Source organism: Chlorocebus sabaeus, chromosome 16 (genome assembly GCF_047675955.1).
Source record: "Chlorocebus sabaeus isolate Y175 chromosome 16, mChlSab1.0.hap1, whole genome shotgun sequence".
NCBI classification, from domain to species: Eukaryota; Metazoa; Chordata; class Mammalia; order Primates; family Cercopithecidae; genus Chlorocebus; species Chlorocebus sabaeus.
Genome location: NC_132919.1, coordinates 51,827,238 through 51,845,194, shown reverse-complemented (window position 1 = coordinate 51,845,194; position 17,957 = coordinate 51,827,238). Strand labels below are relative to the sequence as shown.

The following is a 17,957-nucleotide window of genomic DNA, read 5'->3' as shown; positions in this document are numbered from 1 at the left end:
GCATGGGGGTTTCACAAGGGCAGCGTGCAAGTGGCTGTTGGGTTTTCCCATCCTGTTGTCACCTGTCATCACCAGGATGGGGAGCAGGTGGTGATGACCACATGGAGCAGTCACACCTGAAAGATGAAGGAAGCTGTGGCATGTATCCAGCCACCCTTCTCTCCCTTTTTTTTTTTTTTTTTTTTTTTTTTTTTTTTGCAGACAGGGTCTTACTTTGTTGCCCGGGTTGGAGTGCAGTGGCACAACTGTAGCTTACTTGGCCTCGGCCTCCAACTCATGGGCTGAAGTGATCCTCTCCCTTCAGCCTCTCCAGTAGCTGGGACTATGCTGGCTATTTTTTTTTTTTTTTTTTTTTTTAATTTTTTGTAGAGACCAGGTCTTGCTATTTGTCCAGGCTGGTCTTGAACTCCTGGGCTCAAATGATCCTCCCACATTGGCCTCCCAAAGTGCTGGGATTACAGGAGTAAGCCACCATGCCTGGCCTCCCTCAGCTTTCTAAACTTCCCTCTGGATGCATTTCTTTCCCTTCTTCCCTCCTGATCACCATTTTGTCGTTGCTCTATGGGCAGATACTCCCTGCTGCCTCCCCAGGGGCTCCTCCCCGCAACCGCCCCCCTGCCTCTGCCCCATTCTCTCCTCCCCCATTCTCTCCTCCCCTTCTCCTCTCCCAGGGCCAACCCCCCTGCCCCACTTGGGGAGGGGAGCTAGCCAAACAGACCTGCCTCTGCCCTCCCTGGGGATCCTGAACTGAGAGCTGGGGGGTGGCCTCAGTTTTAGGGGACCAGACAGACAAGGGCTAGCAATGAAGGAAGTACCTTCCAGGGAGAGGGGGCAGCTCTGTGCTGCCCATCCCCTCAGGGAAGAAGGAAAGAGGGTTGGAATAGAGCTCGTCAGACTGGATTTCCCAGGGCTACAGAGGAAAAAAGACAACAGTAATCAGGTGTCTCAAAGAAAAGGTTCCCTTAAGAATCTGCATGCACATTGCATCTCTTAGTAGCAGCTAATTTTGTTGCCTGCTGACTTCATGCCAAGCACTGTGTTAAGTGTTTTATATGTGTTTACTATCCTTAGGAATTTTATGAGATGACTATAAAATCTCCATTTTACTGATGAGGATACAAAAACTTAGAGGTCAGGTTAGTAATTCAAGGTTACATAGAAATATTCAAAGTTGGCTGGGCATAGTGGCTCATGATGATTATCCCACCACTTTGGGAGGCCAAGGTAAGTGGATTGCTTGAGCCCAGGAGTTCAAGACCAGCCTGGGCTGGTAGAGACAAGAAACCTTGTCTCTACAAAAAATACACAAATTAGCCAGCACATGCCAGTAATCCCAGCTACTTGGGAGGCTGAGGTGGGAGGATAGCTTGAGCTAGGGAGGCCAAGGTTGCAGTGAGCCATGATCATACCAGCACTCCAGCCTGAATGACAGAGTGAGACCTTGTCTCAAAAAATAATAATAATACAATTTTAAAATAAACTCATAGTCACAGGTACCAGCAGTTAGGACATGGACACATTGTCTATTTTTTTTTTTTTTTTCTTTTGAGACGGAGTCTCGCTCTGTCGCCCAGGCTGGAGTGCAGTGGCGCAATCTCGGCTCACTGCAAGCTCCGCCTCCTGGGTTCACACCATTCTCCTGCCTCAGCCTCCCGAGTAGCTGGGACTACAGGCGCCCGCCACTGCGCCCGGCTAATTTTTTCTATTTTTAGAAGAGACGAGGTTTCACCATGGTCTCGATCTCCTGACCTTGTGATCCGCCCGCCTCGGCCTCCCAAAGTGCTGGGATTACAGGCGTGAGCCACCGCGCCCGGCCACATTGTCTATTTTTTAATAAAAAAAAAAATATTCAAACTTAGTCCTGACTAATCCACCATGCCTCACTGCACATTTCCTATCTACACATAATGATGAGTTTTGTTTTGGCTTTTGTTTTTTGGGGATTTTTTTTTTTTTTTTTTTTGACATAGAGTCCTGCTCTGTCGCCCAAGCTGGAGTGCAGTGGTGCAATCTCAGCTCTACAACCTCCGCCTCCCGGGTTCAAGCGATTCTCCAGCCTCAGTCTCCCAAGTAGCTGGGATTACAGGTGTGTGCCACCACGCCCAGCTAATTTTTGCATTTTTTTAGTAGAGACGAGGTTTTGCCATGTTACCCAGGCTGGTCTTGAACCCCTGACCTCAGGTGATCCGCCCACTCTGGCCTCCCAGAGTGCTGAGATTACAGGTGAGAGCCACCGCACCTAGTCAATGATGAGTTTTAAGAGGCCATCTGGCCGGGCATGGTGGCTCACGCCTGTAATCCCAGCACTCTGGGAGGCCAAGTCAGGCGGATCACGAGGTCAGGAGTTTGAGACCAGCCTGGCCAGTGTCTACTAAAAATTCAATTAGTCGGGCATAGTGGTGCGCGCCTGTAGTCACAGCTACTCGGGAGGCTGAAGCAGGAGAATTGCTTGAACCCAGGAGGTAGAGGTTGCAGTGAGCTGAGATAGGCGCCACTGCACTCCAGCCTCGGCAACAGAGCGAGACTCAATCTCAAAAAAAAACCAAAAAAAACAAAAAGAGGCCATCTGACCCAGGGCAGTACAGAGAAGAAGAAAGGGGAATTCTGTGGACCCCCTACATAGGAATAGTACCGCAATTCATAGGCCCTATAGAAGGGCTGGTGTCTGCAGGTTCCTCAGCTGCCAGGAATGACCTCTTTCCACTTCCCCCATGAATGTCCCCTCCCTGAAGCACCATCTCAGCCTATAGAGAACCAAGGAGGAGAAAGGGAAGACTGGCCTCAGCCTTTAGGGCCCATCTTTTTGGGAGAACAGGTGGCCCCTTTCTGGCCTGTTTCTCCCAGGGCCCCCATTCTGGATAGTTCACGGCAGCAGCAGGTAAGAGGAGCTTACCAGCTGCTCCTCTCTCCACCCCAGGGCAGCTTGTCTCATTCTCTCCTCTACCCACCTCCTCTCCCAGAATCCAGGCCACCAGATGGCCAGAGCAGGCTGTGTTTATTTGGGGCCATGGAAACCTGCAGCTTCCTTTTCCTGTTGCCTTGGGTCAGGTGCAGAGCTGGAGCCCAGCCTCAGAGCAATGATGTCATGGAAAGGTTCTGACTTTATTACTTATAACCCCTTAGCCCCGGAACTGAGTGAATGCCTGGTTTTGCTCCCTTGAGCAGCTTATTCCAGTTGCCATGGAGATGCCTCTATTCCCTTTGAGGTCTTGGGACTAAGTCAGACAGGGCAGGACCCAGGAGACTCATCCCAACCTAGAGCCCGAGATATGTCAATTGTCACCCCTTCCTATCTGAGCTTATAAAGTCAGTGCTTGGAAAGCGGTTTCTTCCTTCTTAAAGATTTGCTGTAGCAATGATGCTGTGATGGTAAAAGCTTGGTTTGATGACAATCTCCTGTTTAAATCAGCCAGCATCCCCGGGGGCACATTTTTCTTTTTTTTTTTTTCTTTTTTTTTTGAGACGGAGTCTTGCTCTGTAGCCCAGGCTGGAGTGCAGTGGCCGGATCTCAGCTCACTGCAAGCTCCGCCCCCCGGGTTCCCGCCATTCTCCTGCCTCAGCCTCCGGAGTAGCTGGGACTACAGGCTCTTTTTTTTTGAGACGGAGTCTTGCTCTGTCACCCGGGCTGGAGTGCAGTGGCTGGATCTCAGCTCACTGCAAGCTCCGCCTCCCAGGTTTACGCCATTCTCCTGCCTCAGCCTCCCGTGTAGCTGGGACTACAGGCGCCCGCCACCTCGCCCAGCTAGTTTTTTGTATTTTTTAGTAGAGACGGGGTTTCACCGTGTTAGCCAGGATGGTCTCGATCTCCTGACCTCGTGATCCCCCCGTCTCGGCCTCCCAAAGTGCTGGGATTACAGGCTTGAGCCACCGCGCCCGGCCAACACATTTTTCTAGATAAATTATGCTTGTTCCTAAAAATAGAACTCTTCATTAAGAAACAATCGCTAGCATTACTAATAATTATGAACATTTATTTAGCCTTGTTTCCATTTACCACATTGCCTCTCAACAAAGTAACTTAACTAAAGTTTAGCTGTTTTCAAACACTGCTTGCTCTACTTTGAACCTTTTTCAGAATTGGAACTTGTGTGTAGTTCAGCCCTTAACGGCGCTATGAAAGGGTTCCAGTTAGCCGGCAGTTCTCTGAATTCTCTCCCTACTTCCCCAGGGGCCCCCTCTCTCCTGGCTGGAAGAAAGCACCATCTTGCTCCATAAAGCTGAAGGGCGGGGGACGACGTTCCACGTTTTGCAAACCTTTCTTTCGGTGACCCGCCTCCTCCTCCCATCTGGTATTTGTCCTGCAGAGCTGCTGGGTACAAGCCATTACACACACGTGCTCAGCGGGGAATTCGCTCATAGGCTGCCTTGTAAAAAGAGCCTGGCGTTCCTAAAACTCACCTCTACCAGAACCCAACTTTCAAAAATACATTCCTACAGAATTCATTTTATCACTACTCATGAGGTGTCCACGATGTGCCATGGTCTGGGTGCTGGGGATACAGCAGTGAGCCGGTGCCCTCCTGGAGCTCACATTCCAGCTAGGAGACAGCAATTAGACAATTAGGACTGACTGATTTTTGCAAAGGAAGAGAAAAAAGATAAATTAGAGCAGAGTAAAGGGACTGGGAAGCGCGGGGCGGGAGAGGCCCCAGGCTTGCCGGGCAGGCCTCGCTGATGTTTGAATTAGGCAGTGGGCGGTCCAGGCGGAGGGCACGGACTCTGAAAGGGAGAGAAGTGGTGTTTCTGGGGCACACAAGATCGGGGCACTCTTCCTGTAGTAGCTCGCTGTCTGGCCACCGTCTTCCCCCACCAACCAGGCCTCCCGGAGGCGGCCTGCCCGGGAGCATCGCCGGAACCCCAGCTCGCCGCCTCCCCTCGGCGGGCCCTAGAAACCGCGCGGAACCAAAGCTTGAGGGCCACTCGAATTTGCGGACCGCTGGGAGAAAGCGCCCGCCGGAAGCAGTCGCAAGACCCAAGCATGGCGGCCACCGGGTGCCTGCGCTGGAACCTGAACCGAGCCAGAGTCTGGCTGCTCCCACCGCCCGCACGGTGCCCACGCCGGGCGCTGCACAAGCAGAAAGATGGCACTGAGTTCAAGAGCATCTACAGCCTCGACAAGCTCTACCCCGAATCTCAGGGCTCGGACACCGCCTGGAGGGTCCCGGTGAGCCGGGAAGGACTGGACGGAAGGGGCGTTTTGTTAGGCTGTTGGGTGGCGTTAGGAACCCCGGGCCCCCTTGTCCGGATGTGGAGCTACAGCGGGGGGCTACGTGACGGTCGCCGCGGGAGGGGGCTGGCTGTCGGCGCTAACCTGGCCGGGAGTGGGGTGCTTGCTGTAGCGCGAGATGTGCAGGAGCCGAGAAGGCCGGCTGGGTATACTTCTTTCGGGACTGCCAGCTTTTCCACGTTCGTTTCCTTGGTCTTCAAGACCAAATTCCAGTCCCAAGGGGAAATATAGGCATTCTGGCCCCGCAAGGCGGACAATAAAGGCAAGAGGCTGCCAGGTTGTTTGCTACTCTTTGGGACGTTACACTGTCCATTGCCTCCAGTAACCCCAGGACGCGCGAATAAAACGGCTTCTCGATCGTTCCTTCAGGAGCATTTATTTAGCCCGCTGTGTGCAGGCATTGAATCAAGCCCCAGAGCAAGAGAGATAAGACCCACCCAAACCTGTTGAGCTTCCACTTACAGGACTGGAAAAGAATATCCACTCATTTGTTCGTTAATTCACTCACTCACTCAACAAAAGCTGTGCTAGGCTAGGGGATGGAATAGCAAACAAAATTGAAATTCTTTTTTTTTTTTTTGAGACGGAGTCGCTCTGTCACCCAGGCTGGAGTGCAGTAGCCGGATCTCAGCTCACTGCAAGCTCCGCCTCCTAGGTTCACGCCATTCTCCTGCCTCAGCCTCCCGAGTAGCTGGGACTACAGGCGCCCGTCACCACGCCCGGCTAGTGTTTTGTATTTTTTAGTAGAGACGGGGTTTCACCGTGTTAGCCAGGATGATGTCGATCTCCTGACCTCGTGATCCACCCGTCTTGGCCTCCCAAAGTGCTGGGATTATAGGCTTGAGCCACCGCGCCCGGCCCAAAATTGAAATTGTAAAGCTTGTGGAGCTTATGTTCTAGTGGAGGGAGACAGGCAATAAGTAAATGGACTAATATGTGAGGTAGTACTTTGGAGAAAATAAAGCCAAGAAGGCAGAAGTAGTGCCAGAGGTAGGGAGTAGGATTGCAACTTTAAGTAGGATTGTCTAAAAAGGCCCTCAATGAGGTGACATTTGAATAACAACCTGGAAGAAGCCAGACAGCAAGTCATGAGAATAGGGGGGAGATGAGCATCGCAGGCAGAGGGAAGAGAAAGTGTAATAACTTGAAGGCAGTAGCAGTCCCTAGGTGTGGCTCAGCAGGCGAGTCAGGAGGAAAAGCCAAAGAGAGGGATGGCTGGGAAAAGGCCTGTTTCTAGGACTTACTGGCCTCCAGCCTTTCCTCTGAACGCAAGGCAGACCTATTGGAGAGCTTGAAGCAGGAGAATGGAATTATTTTAGTTTTACAAGGATCACTCAGAGAGCCTTATAGAGAACAGATAGAGGATGCCAAGATCAGGGAGACAAGTAAGGAGATTGCAGTATAGGGCAAGAGATGATAAGCAGGGTGGAAGCAGCAGGAGTCATGAGAATTGGTCAGATTCTAGACATATTTTGGAAAGAAAGCCTGCAAGATTTGCTAACTGATTGGATATGAGAAGTGAGAATAAAAGAGGAATTGAAGTCTGGGGCCTTTTTTTTTTTTTTAAGACGGAGTCTTGCTCTGTTGCCCAGGCTGGAGTACAGTGGCACGATCTCTGCTCACTGCAACCTCTGCCTCCCGGGTTCACGCCGTTCTCCTGCCTCAGCCTCCTGAGTAGCTGGGACTACAGGCGCCCACCACCACACCTGGCTAATTTATTTATTTATTTATTTGGTAGAGACGGGATTTCACCGTATTAGCCAGGATGGTCTCGATCTCCTGACCTCGTGATCTGCCTGCCTCGGCCTCCCAAAGTGCTAGGATTACAGGCGTGAACCACCATGGCTGGCCCTTTTTTTTTTTTTTTTGAGACAGGGTCTCACTCAGTCATCCAGGCTGGAGTGCAGTGGCGTGATCTCAGCTCACTGCAACCTCTGCCTCCTGGGTTCAAGTGATTCTTGTGCCTCAGCCTCCTGAGTAGCTGGGATTACAGGCATGCACCACCATGCCCGGCTCATATTTTTGCATTTTTAGTAGAGACAGGGTTTTCACCATGTTGGCCAGGCTGGTCTCAAACTCCTGACCTCAAATGATCTGCTCGCCTCAGCCTCCCAAAGTGCTGGGATTACAGGCGTGAGCCACCATGCCCAGCCAGGTCTGGGGCCTTGAGCAATGAAAGGATTGAGTTGCTATTAACTGAGATGAGAGATGTTTATTGTATACCTACTGTGTCAGTCACTACTTCAGTCTAGCATATACAGCCATGATAAACAAAATAGACAGGATCTCTCTCCTTTGTGGAGCTTAATTCTAGTGGAAGGAGCAGGCAGTAAACAAATAGGGAAACCATTAGGTAGTGAGAGGTAGTGTGATGCATAGACCAGGGTGCTGCAACAGAGTGCTGAGGCTACCTCAGCTTGTTAGTAAGGGAAGTCCTCTGAGGAGACTTAAGGTTTGAGTCCATTAGACATCTGAGAAGAGACGCTGAGTAGTCGTTGAGTATATGGGCGTGGAGTTGAGGAGAAAGGTTTGAGTTTGAGCCAGAAAGTTGGGTGTCAAAAACAGGCTATTTTCTGGCCAGGCACAGTGGCTCATGCCTGTAATCCCAGCACTTTGAGAGGCCAAGGTGGGAGATCACTTGAGGTCAAGAGTTCAAGACCAGCCTGGACAACATGGTGAAACCCCGTCTCTACTAAAAATACAAAAATTAGTCAGGCGTGGTGCACACACCTATAGTTCCAGCTACTCAGGAGGCTGAGGCAGGACAAGTCACTTGAACCCAGGAGGCAGAGGTTGCAGTGAGCCGAGATTGCACCACTGCACTCCAACCTGGGCGACAGAGTGAGACTCTGTCTCAAAACAAAAACAAAAAACAGGCTATTCTCATCAGCATAGATGAAGTATTCTAGGGAAAGAAAGAGAGAGAGAAGTATTTCAAGGGCATGTCAGTGTTTAAAAGTTGCAAAGAGCTATCTAAGGAGAGTGAGAAAGAGTCCTAGGAAGGTAAGAGGAAAATCTCATGCTTCAGGAAGGAGGGTGTGGCCCATGATCTTCAGTGCTGCAGACAGGTGGAGTAGGATGAGGGTTGCACCCCAAATAATTCTTTTTCTTTTTTTTTTCGAGATGGAGTCTCACTCTGTCACCCAAGCTGGAGTGCAGTGTCCCAGGCAAGAGTGCAGTGTCATGATCTCAGCTCACTGCAACCTGCATCTCCTGGATTCAAGCAACCCTCCCGCCTCAGCCTCCCCGAGTAGCTAGGATTACAGGTGTGTGCCACCATGCCTAGCTAATTTTTTTGTATTTTTAGTAGAGGGGAGGTTTCACCATGTTGGCCAGGCTGGTCTCCAACTCCTGATCTCAAGCGATCCACCCGTCTGGGCCTCCCAAAGTGCTGGGATTATAGGCGTGAGCCACCGCACCTGGCCAACTCCCAAATAATTCTAAGATAAAAGAAATGAAGGCAGGCTGGGCATGGTGGCTCACACCTGTAATCGTACCACTTTGGGGGACAGATCACGCCTGTAATCCTAGCCAAGGCGGGCAGATCACTTGAGGTCAGGAGCTCGAAACCAGCCTGACTAACGTGGTAAAACCCCATCTCTACTAAAAATACAAAAAAAAATAAGTAAATAACTGGGCGTGGTGGCATGTGCCTGTAATCCCGGCTACTCAGGAGGCTGAGGCAGGAGAATCACTTGAACCCAAGAGGCAGAGGTTGCAGTGAGCTGAGATCACACCATTGCACTCCAGCCTGGACTACAGAGCGAGACTCCATCTCAAAAAAAAAGAAATGAAGGCAGTTAGGGAGAGTGCACCTGAGGATACTGATGCTTTGAGCCTGGAGGGCCAGAAAAGCCTCGGAGTGGGTGGCGTTTGCACTGGGCCTTGTGGACACAAAGATTTAAGGCTGAAGGGCATTGCTGCTTGAGGAACGGTAAGGGAGAGAGAGACATGGAGGTGAGAAGTCCTAGAGTGAGTAGTTAGTTTGACAGAAGCCCTCAAGGTGCATTTACAGTCACTGTCCAAGATGGACTGTATCGTGTAGGAGTCTCCTGTGGCCGGGAAAGAACAGGGTGGCTTGCCAGGCTTTTTTTTTTTTTTTTTTTTGAGACGGAGTCTCACTCTGTCGCCCAGGCTGGAGTGCAGTGGCCGGATCTCAGCTCACTGCAAGCTCTGCCTCCCGGGTTTACGCCATTCTGCCTCAGCATCCCGAGTAGCTGGGACTACAGGCGCCTGCCACCCCGCCCGGCTAGTTTTTTGTATTTTTTAGTAGAGACGGGGTTTCACTGTGTTAGCCAGGATGGTCTTGATCTCCTGACCTCGTGATCTGCCCGTCTCAGCCTCCCAAAGTGCTGGGATTACAGGCTTGAGCCACCGCACCTGGCCGGCCTGCCAGGCTTGTTACTCCAGGTTGACAGAGGGTGTTGGTTTTGGAGGCTCCCTGATTCATGTGCACTGTGGTTCCTCCTCCCGCTGGAGCCAGGCCTCTGATGGTGCCTGACACTAGCTAAGGCTAGGGCAGGGAAGGCTGGAGACATCAGATCCATTCTCCTAGAGGAGTGTTTCTGAGGTGGTACCTCTGGAGTCTAAGGATGCTTTTTCTGTCATTGTGATATGATTTTGCAGGGGACCTGAAAATGCCAATGTATAATGTTTGTGTTGTGACTTTACATCATTTCTTTGTTGCCTTGAACCAGTTAGGAGTCACCCAGCAGGTAATACTTATTTGACAGTGTGTACGTTACATTACAGGATGGTGCAAAGCAAGCCGACAGTGACATCCCTCTAGGTAAGTAATTTTGTTTTCTTAAAAATCGGTTGGCTGCATAGTGGCATGTGCCTGTAATCCCAGTTACTCGGGAGACTGAGGCAGGAGAATTGCTTGAACCCAGGAGGTGGAGGTTGCAGTGAGCCAAGATCGTGCCATCGCACTCCAGCCTGGGCAATGAGAGCAAAATTCTGTCTGGAAAAAATAAAAAATTAAAAAAAAATCAGTTGGCCAGGCATGGTGGCTCATGCCTGTAATCGCAACAATTTGAGAGGCCAAGATGGGTAGATCACTTGAGGCCAGGAATTTGAGACCAGCATGGCCAACATGGTGAAACCCCATCTCTACTAAAAATATAAAAATTTGACCAGGCACAGTGGCTCAACGCCTGTAATTCCAACACTTTGGGAGGCCAAGGCCAGTGGATCATCTGAGGTCAGGAGTTCAAGACCAGCCTGGCCAACATGGCAAAGCCCCATCTCTACTAAAAATACAAAATTAGCCGGGTGTGGTGGCGAGCGCCTATAATCCCAGCTACTTGGTAGGCTGAGGTAGGAGAATTGCTTGAACCCAGGAGGCAGAGGTTGCAGTGAGCCAAGATTCTGCCATTGCCTGGGCAACAGAGCGGGACCCAGTCTCAAAAATAAATAAAATAAAAATACAAAAATTAGCTGGGTGTGGTGGTGGGCGCCTGTGATCCCAGCTACTCGGGAGGCTGAGGCACGAGAATCACTTGAGCCTGGGAGGCAGAGGTTTCAGTAATCTGAGATTGCACGACTGGACTCCAGCCTGGGTGACACAGTGAGACTCTGTGTCAGAGGAAAAAAAGAAAAAAAATCAGTCATTTCTCTCATCCCTCACACATTCCTTCCAGATCTCTCCAGCCCAATTAAAGAGACCGTCTCTGGGTGTGCAGAAGTAGAATCTTTGTAGCATTATTTAGAATAGCAAATGATGGCGTGGCCACTCACATCATACTGTGCTGTGTGCCACCTGAGTGGAGAGCTCTTGACATTCTCATGACGTGGAGCACTCTTTACAATAGATGAATCGAAAGAGGAAGACACAGGAGAGTTTATAAGCTACCATTCGTGTTTTACATATCTATATCTCTGAAATATCTTTTTTTCGGAGTCTCTCTCTATCGCCCAGATTAGAGTGCAGTGGCACGATCTCTGCTCACTGCAAGCTCCGCCTCCCAGGTTCACACCATTCTCCTGCCTCAGCTTCCTGAGTAGCTGGGACTACAGGTGCCCGCTACCATGCCCGGCTAATTTTTTTTTTTTTTTTTTTTTTTTTTTTTTTTTTTGAGATGGAGTCTGCCTCTGTCACCCAGGCTGGAGCGCAGTGGCCGGATCTCAGCTCACTGCAAGCTCCACCTCCCAGGTTCACGCCATTCTCCTGCCTCAGCCTCCCAAGTAGCTGGGACTACAGGCGCCCGCCACCTCGCCCAGCTAGTTTTTTGTATTCTTTAGTAGAGATGGGGTTTCACCGTGTTAGCCAGGATGATGTCGATCTCCTGACCTCGTGATCCCCCCGTCTCGGCCTCCCAAAGTGCTGGGATTACAGGCTTGAGCCACCGTGCCTGGCAATTTTTTGTATTTTTTAGTAGAGACGGGGTTTCACCGTGTTAGCCAGATGGTCTCGATCTCCTGACCTCGTGATCTGCCCGCCTCAGCCTCCCAAAGTGCTGGGATTACAGGCATGAGCGACTGCGCCTGGCCTGAAATATCTGTTTCTGAATATCTGTATCAATATATCTGTGTCTATTTTTATATCCATATCTGTGTAGAAAGATATCTAGATCTGAAAGGAATGCAGTGACTGCCTGGAGGAATAGAGAGATAAGACAAACTTGGTGACTGGGAGACAAGAGTGAGAGACATTTTCATGTAAATAAACTATTTGCATAACTGTAAAATTTTGTACCTGTCAAGCATAAGCAAGGCCTAACAGTTACAGCCTGTAAAGAAACAATGAGCCTTTTTGAGATTCAGAGAGCGTATGACTTCCATAGGCAGTGCAAGGAAGAGCAGCCAAAGGTGCTGGTTCCCTGTGGCCCTTGCTCAAGATGACTCTGAAACAGAGGCCAGATGACCGCAACCCAAGGGACAGGATACCCTGTGGCTGAGTAGCCATATGCTGCAGCAAAGCAGTTTTATAGCTTGAAGCTGTGCCTGCCTGTAGTCTCAGCTCCTTGGGAGGCTGAGGCCGGAGGATCCCTTGAGCCCGGGATGTTCGCTTGAGCCTGGGATGTTGAGGCTGCTGTGCCACTGGACTCCAGCCTAGGTGCCAGAGTGAGACCCTGTCTCAAAAAATAAAAACGAAGCTGTGCCGTAAGGGCAGCATGTGTGTAGGGGAGGAGGCAGAAAGCCTCCTATCTCATCAGAACTGGAGGTGAAGAGAAGTGTCTCGTGACAGCCTCCTAGGGGGAGACAGGCAGGCAAGTGGGCAGTGTCCTGGTAGTAGCTCCTCACCAGCCTCCCACACTCTCATGAATCCCGAAGCATTCCATTCCTATAAAGACTTCGGTCAGCTGCAGCTCAAGCTTTGCCCATGTGCAAGGCTGCCAGCGATCACCATGGCAGAACTGTTCCCTTGCAGTGGCACGTGCACTTGTTACCTAGTCAGAAAGCAGATTTAATTTGATTTTTCCAAAGGAGGAAATCCTCTTAAAAGCAGTCCCAAGATGAGTCACTACTGCTTACTGAGGCCAGCTCTCTGCCACCGTGGTGCCACAGTTCTTTGCCACCCAAACTTCTTGCAGTTTCTCAGATTTTCCCATTATAATGCCTTCCCTCCATTCCTCAGATATGACAAGACTGCTTCTCATTAATTATAAAAAGGGAAGGATGAAACCTAATTTTATAGATTAAAAACAAACAAAAATTAGACCAAGAAAAACAGTGAGACTTTGACAAGATCATGGTCACTTCGTGATGGAGCCAGTGTTTGAAGCTAGAGCTCCCAGCTCCTCATACATCCAACAGATGTTTTAACACTGACTGTGAGCTAGGCCCAGGGAACAGCCATGAACACACCATGAATTAGACACAGTCCTGCCCTCTTGGAGCTTATATAGTCTGTTGAGATTCCACATCCACATCTTGGATGAAACTAACTCCGTCCCTTAGTTTGAACTTTTGAAATAATCCTTGTTTTAAAACAAACAGAAAACAAGCAGCAAGGCCGGGTGCGGTGGCTCAAGCCTGTAATCCCAGCACTTCGGGAGGCCCAGACGGGCGGATCACGAGGTCAGGAGATCGAGACTATCCTGGCTAACACGGTGAAACCCCGTCTCTACTAAAACATACAAAAAACTAGCTGGGCGAGGTGGCGGGCGCCTGTAGTCCCAGCTTCTCGGGAGGCTGAGGCAGGAGAATGGCGTAAACCTGGGAGGCGGAGCTTGCAGTGAGCTGAGATCCGGCCACTGCACTCCAGCCCAGGGGACAGAGCGAGACTCCATCTCAAAAAAAAAAAAAAAAAAAAGAAAACAAGCAGCAAAAAGTGAGGGCAGCAGATCAGGTGGAATGTACGGGGCTAGAAGCAGCCAGCCAAGTCCTGATTTTACTTTTGCTATCTGTGTGACTTTTGAGAAAATTACTCTAATTTCAGTTTTGACATCTGTGAATAATCTCCAGCTTCACTGATCCAGATGTTACATTTATATATATAGTTGGCCCTCTGTATCTGTGAGTTCCACATCCACAGAGTCAACCAACTGTGGATCAAAAATCTTTGAAAAAGAGGCTGGGCATGGTGGCTCACACCTGTAACCCCAACACTTTGGGAGGATCACTTTAGCCCATAAGTTTGAGACCAGCTGGGGCAACATAACAAGACCGCATAACTACAAAAAATTTTTTAAAAAATAATCAGCAGGGTATGGTGGTACATGCCTGTAGTCCTAGCTACTTGGGAGGCTGACGCAGGAGGATCACTTGAGCTCAGGAGTTTGAGGCTGCAGTGAGCTATGGTCGCTGCAGTGAGCTTTGATTGCGTCACTGCACTGTATCCTGGGTGACGGAGTGAGACTGTTAAAAAAAAAAAAAAAAGGCCGGGCGCGGTGGCTCAAGCCTATAATCTCAGCACTTTGGGAGGCCGAGACGGGCGGATCACGAGGTCAGGAGATCAAGACCATCCTGGCTAACCCGGTGAAACCCCATCTCTACTAAAAAATACAAAAATCAGGCCGGGCGCGGTGGCTCACGCCTGTAATCCCAGCACTTTGGGAGGCCGAGGCGGGCGGATCACAAGGTCAGGAGATCGAGACCATGGTGAAACCCCGTCTCTACTAAAAAATAGAAAAAAATTAGCCGGGCGCAGTGGCGGGCGCCTGTAGTCCCAGCTACTCGGGAGGCTGAGGTAGGAGAATGGCGTGAACCCGGGAGGCGGAGCTTGCAGTGAGCCGAGATTGCGCCACTGCACTCCAGCCTGGGCGACAGAGCGAGACTCCGTCTCAAAAAAAAAAAAAAAAAAAAAAATCTAGCCGGGCGAGGTGGCGGGCGCCTGTAGTCCCAGCTACTCGGGAGTCTCAAGGCAGGAGAATGGCGTGAACCCGGGAGGCGGAGCTTGCAGTGAGCTGAGATCCGGCCACTGCACTCCAGCCTGGGCGACAGAGCGAAACTCCGCCTCAAAAAAAAAAAAAAAAAAAATTGAAAACAAAAAGGATGATTGCAGCTTGTGCAGAATTTTTTTCTTCTCATGATTCCCTAAACAATACAGTATAGGCCGGGCGCAGTGGCTCACGCCTGTAATCCCAGCACTTTGGGAGGCTGAGGCCTGATCACGAGGTCAGGAGATCAAGACCATCCTGGCTAACATGGTGAAACCTCACCTCTACTAAAAATACAAAAAATTAGCTGGGTGTGGTGGCGGGCACCTGTAATCTCAGCTACTTGGGAGGCTGACGCAGGAGAATGGTGTGAACCTGGGAGGCGGAGCTTGCAGTGAGCAGAGACCGTGCACCACTGCACTCCAGCCTGGGTGACACAGCAAGACTCTGTCTCAAAAAAAAACACACACACACACACAAAAATACAGTATAACAAGTATTTACATAGTGTTTATAGCATTTATATTGTATTAGGTGTTATAAGCGATCTAGAGATGGTTGTAAGTATGCAGGAGGATATGTGCAGCTTATTTGCAAATATACCATTTTATATCAGGGACTGTGCGTTCACAGATTTTGGTATCCACAAGAGTCATAGAGCCAATCCCTGATAGCTACTGAGGGATGACTGTATATAAAAGTCATTGATTGGGAGGCCGAGGCGGGTGGATCACGAGGTCAGGAGTTTGAGACCAGCCTGATCAATATGGTGAAACCCTGTCTGTACTAAAAATATAAAAATTATCCAGGCGTGGTGGCGCGTGCCTGTAATCCCAGCTACTCAAGAGGCTAAGACGGGAGAATTGCTTGAATCCGGGAGGTGGAGGTTGCAGTGAGCCGAGATTGCGCCACAGCCCTCCAGCCTGGGCAACAGAGCGGGACTCTGTCTCAAACAAACAAACAAAAAAAGGTCATTGAAAGAGAAAGATATATAATAGGGATAGCTGTGTTGATAGTTAATTAGCAGTTTGCACATTTGCCATGAGGTAATCAGTTTTGTGTGTGTACTTTCGTACTTTCTTCTGTTTTACAGATCGCTTGACAATATCTTATTGTCGGAGTAGTGGTCCTGGGGGGCAGAATGTGAACAAAGGTACGGGGTGCCTTGTTGCTTTCTTTTGCTTTAAAATGTAGCTGGGAGGTGGGCTTGAGGAACTCTGGTTTATGTTCATATGGAATAAAGGGATTTTTCAGCAGAAGCTTTAATACTGCCGGCTTACAATAATCCTCTCTATTCTTTTGAATGTGGTCTGATTCTCAGACATTCAGCTGTGGGTTGCTAGGACTAGGATCGGCTTGTGAGTCTAAACAAAGAGAAATCACAGTGTGAGGTGGCAGCTAGCTCCAAGAACAGGTTTCCTTCATTCCGGTGCAACCCATTCCCTCCATTTTTTTTTCAACCCAGTAAAACTGTAAGAGAAGCACTGGGTGCTTAGTTACCAGAAGTCTATTTTTGCCCAAGAGTGCCTCACTGTCTTTGCAGACTTGTTCATAGCCAACTTGGACATAGGCTAGAATGTACATGGTTAGGTCTCTGGCCTCCCTTTGTTTCAGGATGGTCACTGGTCACCCAGGGGTTGATCCTTCCTGGAAGTCTCAGGCACCCATGCTCCCTTCTCCCTTTCATCCACAGTGAATACCAAGGCGGAAGTCAGGTTCCATTTGGCAACTGCCAACTGGATCGCAGAGCCTGTGCGGCAGAAGATAGCCATCATGGTAACCACCATTCCTTTCTTCCCCTAGAAATCCCTCAGTGGCTTTTAAACCTTTACTCTGTAGGACTCCAGTTTTTCCTTTGTCTTCTGCAGCATAAAAACAAGATCAACAGGTTAGGAGAGTTGATCCTCACCTCTGAGAGCAGCCGCTATCAGTTCCGGAATCTGGCAGACTGCCTGCAGAAAATTCGAGACATGATCGCTGAGGCCAGCCAGACACCCAAGGAGCCAACAAAAGAAGATGTTAAACTTCAGAGAATCAGGTACCAGGAAATGCCCTAAGTTGCTATAAACTGATTTGTGTGGACAAGAGTCTACACAGGTAAGGAAGGGGCAGGGGAGAGTCCAAGGCTGGCCATGGGAGAAGCTCTAGGAAGAGGAGGATGCTGACCTGGGACGGAGGCCTGCAGGCTAGTGCCTGCTGGTATAACTGCTCGGCTTCCTGGCTTCCCGTTGAGCTTCCAACTTCTCTTGCCACTTTGAAAAGCACTGATAGAGCATCTGGGCCTAATTGTAGTCTTTTTGTTTTCAGGATAGAAAACATGAATCGGGAAAGGCTGAGACAAAAGAGAATTCATTCTGCTGTAAAGACAAGCAGGAGAGTTGACATGGACTGAAATCACCCTCTGCAGCTGGGAGGGCTCGTCTGGGTGTCAGGGCAGCTGCAGCTGAGAGGCCTTTCACACCATAAGGAGATTTCCTTTTTTCTTTGTGGCTGTTAATGCTTGTCTATAACATTGGAGCCATCACAAGAATGTTCATTTGGAATGAAGGTTACAGGCACTGGTTGCAAAAGTCTTTATAGGCAGTCACCATATTGTCAAACCTTAATAATGCATCTAATGTGTTAGCCACAATAAAATTCAAAACTCCTTAGGTTTCCCTTCTCATTCAGAATGCTTCAGAAAACAATTCCTACCTTTTATCTCAGTTAAATCAGCTGCACAGTTACTGACACAGCACTGGGGAACAGGAAAGGGTTCTGGTGTCTGCTGTGAAAGAACACACAGGCCAGGCATGGTGGCTCATGCCTGTAATCTAAACACTTTGGAAGCCAAGGCAGGAGGATCACACGAGGTCAGGAGTTCAAAACCAGCCCGAGCAACATAGGGAGATCTAATCTCTACAAGAACTACAAAAATTAGCCAGGCGTGGTGACACATGTCCATAGTCCCAGCAACTCGGGAGGCCAAGGCAAGAGGATCACTTTGAGCCCCCAGGAGTTCAAGGTTGCAGTGAACCGTAATTGAACCACTGCACTTAAGCCTGAGCGACAGAGCAAGACTGTGTCTCACCAAAGAAAAAAAAAAAAAAGAAACTGCCTTGGTGGCTCACACCTGTAATCCCAGCACTTTGAGAGGCTGAGGTCAGTGGATCGCCTGAGGTCAGGAGTTCAAGACCAGCCTGGCCAACATGGTGAAACCCTGTCTTTACTAAAATAGGTGCTGGGTATCTGTAATCCCAGCTACTCAGGGGTCGAGGCAGAATTGCTTGAACCCAGGAGGCAGAGGTTGCAGTGAGCCAAGATCACGCCACTGCACTCCAGCCTGGCGACAGAACCAGACTCCGTGTCAAAAACAAAACAAAAAAACCACCACACACACAACCAGGTAGGAGGGCTGAGACAGGTAA

General features: G+C 49.7%; 1 protein-coding gene across 1 annotated transcript; it reads left to right on the top strand.

Annotated features, from left to right (window-relative positions):
• The first annotated feature begins 4,751 nt into the window (after positions 1 to 4,751).
• On the top strand, positions 4,752 to 17,201 carry MRPL58 (mitochondrial ribosomal protein L58). The gene is made up of 6 exons (XM_008011800.3): positions 4,752 to 5,164; positions 9,980 to 10,016; positions 15,644 to 15,703; positions 16,244 to 16,326; positions 16,419 to 16,588; positions 16,858 to 17,201. Exons 1-6 carry the CDS (start codon positions 4,979 to 4,981, stop codon positions 16,940 to 16,942), a joined length of 621 nt encoding a protein of 206 aa, XP_008009991.1. The 5' UTR covers positions 4,752 to 4,978; the 3' UTR covers positions 16,943 to 17,201.
• Positions 17,202 to 17,957: the final 756 nt, after the last annotated feature.